At 40.4% G+C, this 12,474-nt stretch overlaps 2 protein-coding genes across 2 annotated transcripts; one reads left to right on the top strand and one right to left on the bottom strand.

Moving 5' to 3' along the window:
- Positions 1–3,210: 3,210 nt before the first annotated feature.
- Positions 3,211–4,509, top strand: LOC104447577 (probable F-box protein At4g22030). Its single transcript, XM_010061298.2, has one exon. It carries the CDS (start codon positions 3,211–3,213, stop codon positions 4,507–4,509), a length of 1,299 nt encoding a protein of 432 aa, XP_010059600.2.
- A 1,736-nt stretch (positions 4,510–6,245) lies between these two features.
- Positions 6,246–10,692, bottom strand: LOC104447578 (probable F-box protein At4g22030). Its single transcript, XM_039313969.1, has 3 exons — positions 10,542–10,692; positions 9,938–10,219; positions 6,246–7,477 (listed from the first exon to the last, which is right to left on the bottom strand). The coding sequence occupies exons 1-3, from the start codon at positions 10,690–10,692 to the stop codon at positions 6,246–6,248; spliced, it is 1,665 nt and encodes a 554-aa protein (XP_039169903.1).
- Between the last annotated feature and the right edge of the window lie 1,782 nt (positions 10,693–12,474).

The following is a 12,474-nucleotide window of genomic DNA, read 5'->3' as shown; positions in this document are numbered from 1 at the left end:
CAGTTTCAATAGTAGAGACTAACATTCTAAAATTGTCTATCCAAGTTCAATTTTCATTTATTTATAGCTTTTTGTGTCGATAGATCAATATGGATGGATCGCAATTCGAATCAATCAAATAAAAAAAAACTGGAATTTTCCTAACAATGCTTTCCTAATCACTATAAACTGGTTTTCACGCACTCATGAAGAGAACTGATTTCTTTTTTTAAAAGAATTAAGTGATTATTTAATTAAGTGGATAAGCAGTGGGTAATTATAAACTCGTGTATATCGAGAGGTTAATGAAGAGAATAATGGGCAATTTTATTTTTCCATGCAAGATTAACTTTGGGAACCAAAAAGTAGAAAATGGAACTTGTTAGAAATGATAATTATATCTTTTTATTATTTAATGTAGGGATAAATAGTAAAAGTTATTTCTTCATGCACGGCAGACTTATTTTTCACGCAATTACTCAATTTTAATTGATGAATTGTCTCTCTTCTTTCTATTTGATTCTGAATACTTATGGTTGAGACTATAGCGACATTGTAGGGACCATAAGAATCTCCATCTAAAATATGGATGACTTTTTGCTGATTCTTTCTTTATTTTTAAACTTTTCTTATGGAAATAGATTATTATTATTATTATTATTATTATTATTATTATTATTATTATTATTATTATTATTATTATTATTATTATTATTATTATTATTATTATTATTATTATTAAAGGAATCAGGTTGATTCATTCTTGTTTTATTCTTATGGAAATAGATTATGCAGATTATGGGGTCTCGTCTGTTCTGCTGCCTCAGGTTGAGGTTAGGCTAACCACCAAAGTGCCTTCTCTTTCTTCATTTTCTTTTTCCATATTTTATTGGGATGTTAAATAAACAAAAATATATGAAAAGACTCGATCCGCTTTCAACGCCTTCTACCAAGCTAGATCTATACTCCTTTTGGAGTACATGTCAATTTTTGTAGGAATAGTATTTGGTTGACCTTGGGAGTTGAGGAATTCCCAAAAAAAAAAAAAAAAAAAAAAACAAATTACAAGTGAAGAATTCTAAATATTTCCAAATAATGGTCGTTAGTGTTGTGTGAAAAAAATAGATTATAGAGACATTGTCTTTAATATTGATCCATAAATACAAATAGCAGTCACAACTTATTGGTAATTTATATAATTAATTATGAATCTACTGTGCAAATGTAAGTTCAATTCAAATTTTACTAAATTATTACTAAACATTTACCAAAATTATAGTGTAATCATTTCACTATAAATCACGGATGTGACGATCAAGTCGTTGTCGAGTGATCAAGCTATCATTGGATGTTGTATATGACACACCACTATGTTAGCAACTTCTTATGAAAATTAGTTAAAAGGAATACATTTAGAACTTCATATAATTTATGACTAAATAGGTAAAATTAGAAAATTTATGACTAAATTGGTGTCGGTACAATAGATTTAGGACCGATTGAATAATTTCCGCTAAATCATTCTTTGGGTTAAAAGAAAATCTTTTGACATTTTTTTTTGGTTTTCTCTATTTGATAATAATTAAAAGCTATAGCTAATCCCATATTGTCGTATCATCAACATATTACTAATCCAATCACGGGGATTGTCAGGGTTAGTCAATTTGATGGCCGATCTAAACAAAGTTATTTAGGTTTTGTCGTTACCATCAAACATATTCTTGTTTTATATCTATTTATAAATACATTAAAATGTCTTAACTCATTCGTTTCCTTTCTTCTTTTTTTCCTTGTTTATATCCTTATTTTACATCTATTCATGAATTCCCAAAACCAATATTAATGTCATAACGCGTTCTTATCCCTCTCCCCCCCACGCGGCGGTGCCGCCAGTATCAAAACAACATCATAACTCAATCTTTTCAATCCCTTTCCGGCTATTTCCTCGAACAAAAAGGAGTCACATCATTCATGGCCGGCATCAGAAACTCTTTTCTACAAGGTTAATATAGCCTGCTTACTCTTTCTTAAAAGAATGGAGATTACCGACTTGATTACAGATTACAACCTAGCTAATTCCCACCTGCCCTAAGACTTGCCCTTTGTTTTCTATGAAAAAAGGTATGCTGCTAGTTGAACGAAACCCTTCAGCTAAAAAAGATGCTTGGAAATCTGACTTTCTACGTAAGTGTGAAATCCATGTGATTCCGTCCAATCTATATAGGCAACACAAAATCTGACTTTTCTAGATGTTAGGTACGCGTCCAGAGCTATTACAATGCCTATCTAATTGAATTGTTTCGAGTGTAGTTCCGTCTTGTCGTGATGGGGGGATTGTTGAGATGGGAGGGCGAATATGAGCAAAGAGATCGGCTTACCTTCGTGCTCCCTAAAGATGAATTCTAAATGCGTACCCTCGTGTGTAATCATTATGGGTGATCAATTCTCAATCAAGTTCGGTTCCTCTAGTCCAATTCTAAGGTGGAATTAGGAATCGGACCATACCATTAGTCCAATTCAATGGAACTGGTCACTATTTTTTTTTTCACTGCTTTTTCCCATTACTTTTTTTTTCTCACCACTTCAAACCGGATCGAGATAGTGTTTCATTCACATTTTATTAATTTTTAAAGAAATAAAAAAAAAAAATGCATATTTAATCGGTTCGGTCTAGTTCTCTCTTGGAATAAAAAATCAGACCGCTTGGATACCGATTTCATTTTTAGGAATTGGGAATCAGATTAACACTCTCGAAAACTAAACCAAATCGGCTGATATGTTCTGATATGGTCTCAGGCATTTGAATCATTACAATCTTTGGGTTTAGGTCTAACATGTGCAAGGTGGGGTCATGGTTCTTGTGATTTTATGCAAGAGCGAGAAGAGAGCAGACCCTAGCCTAGACCCGGGCAAACCGCTTGAGAACGAGCCTTTGAATGGGCTAAAACCGGAGCCGTTGAACTTGACGGTTGAAGCTGATTCCTAATATGCAATATAGAAAAAGTCCCTACGACCGCGTCAAGCTACGGAGCTGGCTGAGTCAAACCCCTGCGTTCCTTAGTCAAAGTTTTCCGCAGCTACGACCTCTTCTCCCTCGCTTTCACGTCCCTTGCTCCAGCTTATATAAGTGCAAACCGACATGGGAACCTCCAACATCCATAGCCAAACCCACTCCAGATTCTCAACCAATCCCTCTCCAAACCGACGACACAAGACCGATCGCCTCCATTGATGGCCGCTTTGCAAGCTTCCTCACTCTTGATCCCTTCTTCCTCTTCGGGTTGTTCGGGTTGTCCTTCGAAGAGAAGGGTCTCCGCTTCGATCCATGTCCCGAAGCTCCCTCAACTCCGCCTCTCCAATGCGAGCTCGGCGATGACGCGGAAGCTGGTGGAGGAGTTCAGCAACAGGAACGGTTACACCATCACGGAGCCCTTGCAAATGGAGGTCGTGGAGAAAGTTAGTCCTTCTGAGGCGCGCCGTTCACCTGGCCGATCGCCTACTTCTTCTATCGAAACAACCACGAAGCTCTATGCGATTCTGGAGGCTGTTGAAGATAGAGTGGAGATGCACGATAACATCGGCAAGCAGCGGGACAACTGGAACAAGCTCCTATTGAACTCAGTCAACACGATGACCCTCACTGCCGCCGCCACAGCAGCGATGGCTGCGGCTGTGCCGGCTCCATCACTGAGAGCATGCTCTGCTTTCTTATTTACAGCCGCCACCGGGATGTCACTCGTGATGAGCAAAATCCAGCCCTCACAGCTGGCTGAAGAGCAACGCAATGCCTCAAGGTTGTTCAAGCAGCTTCAGAGCGAGATAAAGTCGATGCTCGTGCAGCAATCTCCGATTGAGTCAGACGTTAAGGAGACGATGGAGAAGGTGCTGGCGCTTGATAGAGCTTTTCCGCTGGCTCTGCTTGGGAAGATGATCGAGAAGTTCCCTGCGAAATTTGAGCCCGCTGTGTGGTGGCCAATGGTTTCCGGCAACCGCCGCCAATCCCAAGGGCACAAAACCTTCACGAACACCGAGCGAAACGGATGGAGCGAGGAGCTGGAAGTGGAGATGAGAGCAATCGTCCAAGTCCTAAAGAGCAAAGACAAGAAAGACTACTTGAGGCTAGGAAATTTAGCTCTAAAATTGAATAAGATGTTGGCAGTTTTGGGTCCTCTACTCACCGGCATCGCCACAGCCTGCTCAGCCTTCGGTGGCTCAACAGCCACAATGGTGGCAGCCATCGCCGGTGCAATGGCGGCTATTGTCAACAGCTTCGAGCATGGAGCACAAGTCGGCATGGTCGTTGACATGTACAGAAACAACGCGGGGTTCTTCAAGCTCATGGAAGAGACGATCGAAGCGACGCTCGAGGAGAGAGACTACGATAAGCGAGAGAAGGCAGAGATGTTCGAGTTGAAGGTGGCGATGAAGCTGGGGCGGAGCTTGTCGCAGCTTCGAGACCTGGCAAGAAAATCAATGGCTTCTTGTCTACAAGGGACTGAGGTGGACGAGTTCGGAAGCAAGCTTTTCTGAAACTCTCTTTGAGCAAGATTAGTGGAGTACATAATGTAACATGTACAAGTTAGGCTCATTAACATGATTCTTTCATTCCTTGATTCTTGTAACAAAGAATAGGAGCTTAAATTGCTCATTTTGGTTTAACTTTGATTTTTGACTAAATTGAAAATTATTCACTCAAATTCCACTTGGATTTACCTTTGGAGACACATTAATTATGGTACTAGAGCATATGTGACGATTATTTATTATAAAAAAGAAGATGGTTTTTTTCTGTGCTGATAAATTTTTTTGAGAGAGAGACTTTTCATAACTTCTATACAAATTCTTTCGAGAAAGGAATCCCCGGATCTGGACCGGCCATAATTTCTGGTAACTTTTCATGACTTCCATACAAAATCTCTCGAGAAAGGAATTCTCGGATCTATAATTGGCCGTAATTTCACAGTAACTTTTCATAACCTCTACATAAAATGTCGCAACATACAAAAATCTAAGGACTCTACGATCAAACGGGTGAGACCGACTCCCTTGTCATCCTAAGGTCATCAAGAGATCAAGAATCCGTTCCTCCATGATCCTTTGAAATTCCTCCCGCGTTGTAGGAGGTATACTTCCTTATGGTAAAAAAGTCATGCAAAATGTGAACTTCAAGAAAACAACAAAGCAGTGGACCGTTGAATCTTATGGGAATGGGAGAGACAGGATGCAAAATGGCCTGGAAAACGACGACGCTCCAGTCAGAAATAACATGCTATGTCATTCAATTTTAGCCTCAAACCTCGAATCATTCGAGATCAGCTGATGTTGAACACGTGAGGGGCGACACCCATGCGCGTACGCGTGTGTTTTTTCCCCTCTTTTTCCATTTTATGACCAATTTTTCTGCAAATTCGTCCTTGTACTATTGTATGTTCAGACTACTATGACTAAGTTGATTTAGGGGAGATGGTCTTAATTAGTTTACGATTGTTCGAGAGTAATTATCACGATGTTGATTTATATAGTAGAGAAGGTGTCACAATTAATTAAAATACGAGGCAATCTATATAATGTGTGTAATAGTTCGGGGGCAGCAAAAGATTACTAGGAACATATATTCTGTAGTGGAATGCTCAAGTTACGCTCGAGCTTGAACTCGAACAGAGCAGTAACTCGAGCATTTCATGAACAAGCTCAGTGAGGGCAAAACCGATTTTAAGCTATAATGTTTGACGCAAAAGATTGAAGTTGTTAAAGCATTCTACGTCGCTTATTTATGAGTTTTATTTAGTCTTCCTCCATCTATTAGCTTAATCTTTAGGTTGGACCTTCTAGCATGTAAAAATGTTTTGTTAAAGTATCAAACGACGTTTATCCACGGGGCACGCGTCTGGCCTCCCTACACTCCGCGTGCTATTTTAAACACTCTGATCAAGGACTAAGATATGATTAAATTGCTGTTCTAAGTGGGACAGCAAAGCAAAAAGTCAGCGCCCAAAAACAAAGGGCAAAGAGAGTCTGCATGTGCCAATGAGGTCAACACCATCGGAAAATTCAAAGCCGCTTTCGGCGGAAGACATTAAAGAATTCAACCATTGGATCGCGTCCACATCGTGAAAAAAAGTTATATTGTGTCGAGCTAGATTAAAGCACATATCCATTTCAATAATTAAAAAGGGAAATAAAAATTTCGATACTTCGATCATCTATCTTTCTCCGCCGCAAAATATACATAAAATATGTACACCGAACGTCTTTGTGCAAAGGAGTCAAAAAAGCTTGCTCCCAAACTCATCTACTTCAGTCCCTTCTATACAAGAAGCCATTGACTTTCTTGCCAAGTCTCGGAGCTCCGACAAGCTCCGCCCCAGCTTCATCGCCAACTTCATCTCGAACATCTGTCCGTTCTCTCTCTTGCTGTAGTCTCGCTCTTCAAGTGTCGCTTCGATCATCTCTTCCATAAGCTCGAAGAACCCTGAACAGTTTCTGTACATCTCCACGACCATACCGACTTGGCCTCCGTGCTCGAAGCTGTTAACGATCGCAGCCATTGCCCCTGCGATGGCCGCCACCATTGTGGCCGTCGAGCCACCAAGGGCCGAGCCAGCCGCAGCAATGCTGGTTAGAAAAGGAGCTGAAATCGCTAACATCTTATTCAATTTAAGCACCAGATTCCCAAGCCTCAGGTAGTCTTGCTTGTCTTTGCTCTTGAGCACTTGGGCGATCGCCCTCATCTCCACTTCTAGGTCCTCGCTCCATCCATTTCGCTCACTGTTTACAAAAGTTTTCCGCCCTTGGGATCGGCAGCTGTTGTTGGAAACCCTAGGCCACCACGCAGTGGGCTCAAATTTCGCAGGGAACTTCTCGAGCATCCCTCCGAGCAGAGGCAGCGGATAAGCCCTATCAAGGGCCAGCACCTTTTCCATCGTCTCCTTCACGTCTGTTTCTTTTGGAGATCGGAGCACAAGCATTGACTTGATCTCGCTGCAGAGCTGCTTGAACAACCTCGAGGCATTGCGTTGCTCTTCAGCCAGCTGTGAGGGCTGGATTTTGCTCATCACGAGGGACATGCCAGTGGCCGCTGTAAACAAGAGAGCGGAGCATACTCTCAGCGACGGAGCCGGCGCAGCTGCAGCCATCGCAGCCGTGGTGGTGGCAGTGAAAGTCATCATGTTGACTGAGTTCAACAGGAGCTTATTCCAGTTGTCTCGCTGCTCCCCGATGTTATTGTGCATCTCCACTCTATCTTCGACAGCCTCCAAGATTGCATAGAGCTTCTTCGTCATTTCAACCGAAGAAGTAGGCGATAGGCGCGGCTCCAAAACCCGATCTTTCCGGCTGACGTCCATTTGTAGTGGCTCCGCGAAGGGGTAACCATTCCTGGTGCTCAATTCCTCGACTAGCTTCTTCGTGATCACAGCGCTTGCATCATTCACAAGGCTGAGTTTCGAGGGCTTTGTGAGTTGGATCGAAGTGGTGGTCGTTCGCTTTGAAGAACAACCTGAAGAGGAGGAGGAGGAAGAAGAAGAAACCAAGAGAGATGAAGCTTGTAAAGCGGCCATTAACTTTTTGTGTTTTTCGAGTGTATAATGCGATGGTTTTGAGAGGATTGCTTGAGGATTGGAGTGGCTTTGGTTATGGAGGTTGGAGGTTCTCTGGGGTGCGCATTTATACATGCGAAGTCCGCGTACGCGATGTAAAATGAGAAGTGGTCGGAATTGTTGAAAATTTGACCGTAGAACACAAGGAGTTGATTCCGCCCATGAGGATGACCTTTTCTATTTGAATTTGTATATGTCAAATTGATACATCACATCACTTCGTCCGTACGTTCCTGAAGTAGAATCACTTTTAGTGGCAGAAATGCGGAAATGAATACGGTATATTGCAAATAAATATTTAAATAACGAGAATGACAATTTTAAAAAGTATATACTATTACCACATGTGACATGCGCCACTGCCTGTGAGCCTCTTTTATCAATTTGGCTAGCCCAAATAGTTAGACCTCCTACCCATTCCCACTTATAACTCACATAGTATTATCTTTTCGTGATATCTTTCATAAAAATAATTAATTACTTATTCGTATTTATTGGCAAACCCTATTCGGATTACATATGATATGCTCTTGTTATGAAAGGCCATTTGATATTGATTTGCCAGACTATATCTTATACGAAAAATTAATTAGCAAACTATAGAATGGCCCCAGAGGGAGGGGATTGTCAAGTCAAATCTTTGAGTTGTTTCAGGTTTGACCATTTCTTGAAATGGAGTTTTCTCGGATTCAAAGAGTATGGGGTTGTTTTGGGTTGGGTCGGGTCGGTTTCCAAATTTCGCATTGGACAGCTCTGGATTGAGTTCATTATTTTTGCGATCGAGTCAACTTAATTTTTTAGCATTTCACTTTTTGTTTTTTCCTTCAAATTGGCTATAATGTGTGGGCGAGTCAATTTGATGTGGGTTCAAGTTTTGCCAGCTTTTCTTGAAAATGTCAAGTCCGTATGACAGAAGGGTAGATAAAAAAGCGTAGTTGGATGTTAATTATATTTCTCGTTAATCTTAGCCGATGAGAAAGCGACACATACTTTTATCAAGACAATCTATCTTAAATAAGTAAGCTTCGAAGTCATGAAAGCGAGTGTTGTCACAAATGTCATGGTTATTTGAAGACCCACTATAATGTTACTGCATTAGTCGGTCAGTAAGTATGTTTAAGCAAGAAGTAGGCCTATTTTGACCGTCATTTTTAAAATTATATAAAGGTCATTCATAAACTTATAGACGCAAAACTCAAAAAATTTGTTGAAGTGTGGATCATACTCCCCATCAACAAGAAAGCACGATGATTGCAGGGGGCAATGCCCTTGGGCAGCCAGAGGAATTTTATAGTTTGATCCATATTTTATTGGTTGGACTTGAGTTCAAAAATAATTACTAAGTGGCCTAGGGTCTTCTCGGCTCCTAAGGTTTTCTTGTGCCACTTATATATAATATATTTCTCTTATAATTGAGAGTTATGTAGAGAGAGGTGGGATGTATTAATATAGCGGAATCCTCTACTAAATATAACTCTAATTTAAGGGTAAAACAAGATAAACGTTGTGCCTGATTTCTCTTTCTCGCATTTATCTCTATTTAGTCATGTTTGTGCACCTAATACTAGCAAAACTACTTCAAGAATCATTGAAAAGTTTAACCACAACACACTCAAGGTATTCTTCACTTTCATCTATCCTATATCGAGTTTCATAATTTTGTCATTTTGTCACTCCCCGATCTTCGGGCACGCACACATCCTTCTATATTGGTCGATTTTATAATGCGATATCCCAGAACTTTATATCACCGACCATTTCATTTATTAAGCATATGCGGAAGCAGTTATAAATCCCCAGATAGTAAATCAATGGGATAGAAAAGCAATGCCATATTTTTCATATTGAAACTTATAACCAAACTTTTATACAAAACACAAACCAGAGAATTTCATAACTGTTGACACCTAATTTAGATTCAATTTTTAGAAAATAAAAGATTAGAGGGAAATTTTGAAAAGAAATTTTGAATTCAAAATAATTCAACAGCCGGATTTTGGAGCCATTTCTTTGTTGGAGAAGTTGAGCGAAAATCTCCACCGGCGAGAGGTTGAGCAAAAATCTCTACCGGCGAAACAAACTCGAATTTTCGCTTTATAAATAGAGGGGTTCTTCTTCACCTTGGGGGGTTCTCTTGATTGTTGGTCGAAGAAAAAAGGGAGAAAGGAAAAACAAAAGAAGAAGAGGAGAAAAGTCAAAAGAAAAGGTGGAGAGAAGAGAAGATACAGAGAGAGGTGACGTGAGGGAAAGCAAAAAGTGAGAGTGAGGGGGACATCTGAGGGATCGGCAGAGAGAGAGACAGGTGAGAAAAAGTGTCAGGTGAGAGAAAGTAAAAAAAAATGGGCAAAAAGATGGACTACTGTTCATCTTCCTCGTAAGTTTCTGTCCCTGCTGCCCATTTCTTCCCCGCTGCCAAGACTGCTGCCGCCGCTCCTGCGCCCCCACATCGCCGCCGGTCCAAGATCCTCCGCTCGCACCGCCGCTCAACTCCACCAGCATCTGCCGCCGGAACTCCACAGCCGCGAGCACCCTCACGACGACCCCACACTCCTCGCTGCTGCAAATCGCGATCCCGACGACCACCGCCGTCCACTTCGCCCAGTAGCCCGCGCTACTCCGCCTCAGTCCGGTGCCCGACGCCCCTGCATCACCTCGATGTCCCCGTAGCCGAAGTCCACCTCACCTGCTGCTCGTCGCAACGCCAGCAGCCGCGGCGCCTGACGCCGAACCGACGCCTCCGACGCACCAGCCCGCGAGCCCTCCTCCGACCCAGCCGCCGGACTTCTCGCCGTGCTGCCCTCCCGGGCGACACCCGACGCCACCGCCTCGAGCTCCTACCGTCCACCGCCGCACCGAAGCCCTGCTGCTCCGCCTGCACCAGTATCCGAGGCTTGCTTCACCGCGACCTTCTGCTTGCTCGTGCATTCGCAGCACCGCTGCCGCTACCACAGCTCGCATCCTCACCTCTGCAGCAACCGACGCCGGCTCCACGCCCGAACAGGACCATTTGCTGCCTCCTCTCTTTTGCTGCAGGTCTGGTGACTTCCGAACCTCGCCGGAGCTCCGACGGATAGCCCTTGTTCCGAACAGCGAGCCACCATCGCAGTTCAGCCATTACTGCTTCCTCGCCATTTCTTCAAGTCCCACCGTGAGTTAGACTAGGTAAATTTTTAGGTATTTGGTTTCATAGTTTTTTATTTTATTATTATTTACTTATTATTTTTATTCTAACTTGATTTGTTTTGATTTATTATCCAATTGGAAAATTTGTCATATTAAGTTATGATAATCAAAAATATTAAGCCGCGAGACGTCGGGTTAGATTTTTGATTATTTTAATCTTTTATGATAAATTTATGGTTTGCTTTGCATTATTGACTTGCATTAAGATATATGTCATTGATATACATTGATGAATTATATTTTGGTGCATCATCATTATTTGCTCCTCACATATTATGCATATCTAGAATTTAAGTACTTAGGTCCATATGCATTTCATATTTAAAGCTTTTGCATTTTGTAAGATTCATTTAGAATTAGGATGATTTTCCTTTAATAAAAAAAAAAAGAAGAAATAAAAATGGTATTTAGGTCATATAAATCACACCACATGTTGCACTCTAGTTAGTAGGTCATAGATTAATGTTTTAATATTCCCATCATGTAGTTTTTAAAATAATAAAAAAAAAAACAAAGATTAGTATTCCATCGTTATATTATTTTTAAATAAGAATTATTAAGTCATATTAAAAAAGAAGAAGAAAACACAAAAGTCATTTCCTTGGTTAGTTAATAGGTTAATTCATAATTAATCTCATATCATCATTATTTAGCATAGGTTGCATATATGCATTAAAAAATGAATCATCATAAAAAAATCATAAAAAAGAGCATGCATGTAGAAACATCATGTCATTCATCCCATATCATGTAGCATACGCATATTTAGGATTATAAAAATTAGATTGCATACATATAGTAATAAGTTTAAGTCATACCATATAAATTACATCTCGCATATCATTAAAGTAAAATCCATGCATATTAAATTTAGATTAAGATTGCATATAATTAAATTTTTTTAAAAGAAAAGGAAAAATTAGGTGTCATGTCATTTAGAAATCATGTTTAGGACATGCATTTTTATTAGTATTTTTATTTGAATGTTATTTTATTGATTGCGCACCCGCATGACCACCATTTGCATGTTAGTAACTTAGGTTTAAATTAATCAATATTGCCTGCAAAATATTTTTTTTAAAATTAAAATAAAAGGTACTGAAAGGGCGTTAGACTAATCTAGCGTAACCATGTCCCCGGACCTATTGAATCTCTGGTTCGTAAAAATAAAGTATTCTCCCATACTTTATTTGGGTTTCTAATCAACCTAATTGATTAGTGGCGGCTCCAAATTGAATAGAATTGCATGTTTAAATAGATTAATTTCAAGTCGCGATTGGTAGGACTTGGGAGGGTCCGAGCCAAGTCTTAGGACTTAGTAATCCATTAATCTAAACTTTAGGATTGCCCCTGAAAATTTAGGTCGCGACGACTTAGGCGACTCCGGCGGACGAGTTAAAACTCATAGTGGACATAGGCCTGTTTTATTTTTAAGAAAAATATTTTGTTTGGCAGCATGGAAACAAGGTACGCTCTAACATAAAGTGTTAAATGTTTTTGCAGATTGGAGGTATAAGGGGAGTAGTCTTTGCTAACCCTTGTTTTGCAGGTTGGAGTTAAGGATGAATGGTTGAACTATAGAAGTGTTGTTTGCAATTAAACTGTTGTGCATGTTTTATTGTTTTTATCACTACACTATAGCACACACAACCTGCTGCCGGACCTGAGCTGCGATAGATTCTTAGGATGGTGTTGAGAATGATACTTCCTCTAA

This window comes from Eucalyptus grandis, chromosome 5 (genome assembly GCF_016545825.1).
Source record: "Eucalyptus grandis isolate ANBG69807.140 chromosome 5, ASM1654582v1, whole genome shotgun sequence".
Lineage (NCBI taxonomy): Eukaryota > Viridiplantae > Streptophyta > Magnoliopsida > Myrtales > Myrtaceae > Eucalyptus > Eucalyptus grandis.
The sequence above is the reverse complement of the archived record's forward strand: the minus strand, read 5'-3'. Positions and strand labels throughout refer to the sequence as shown.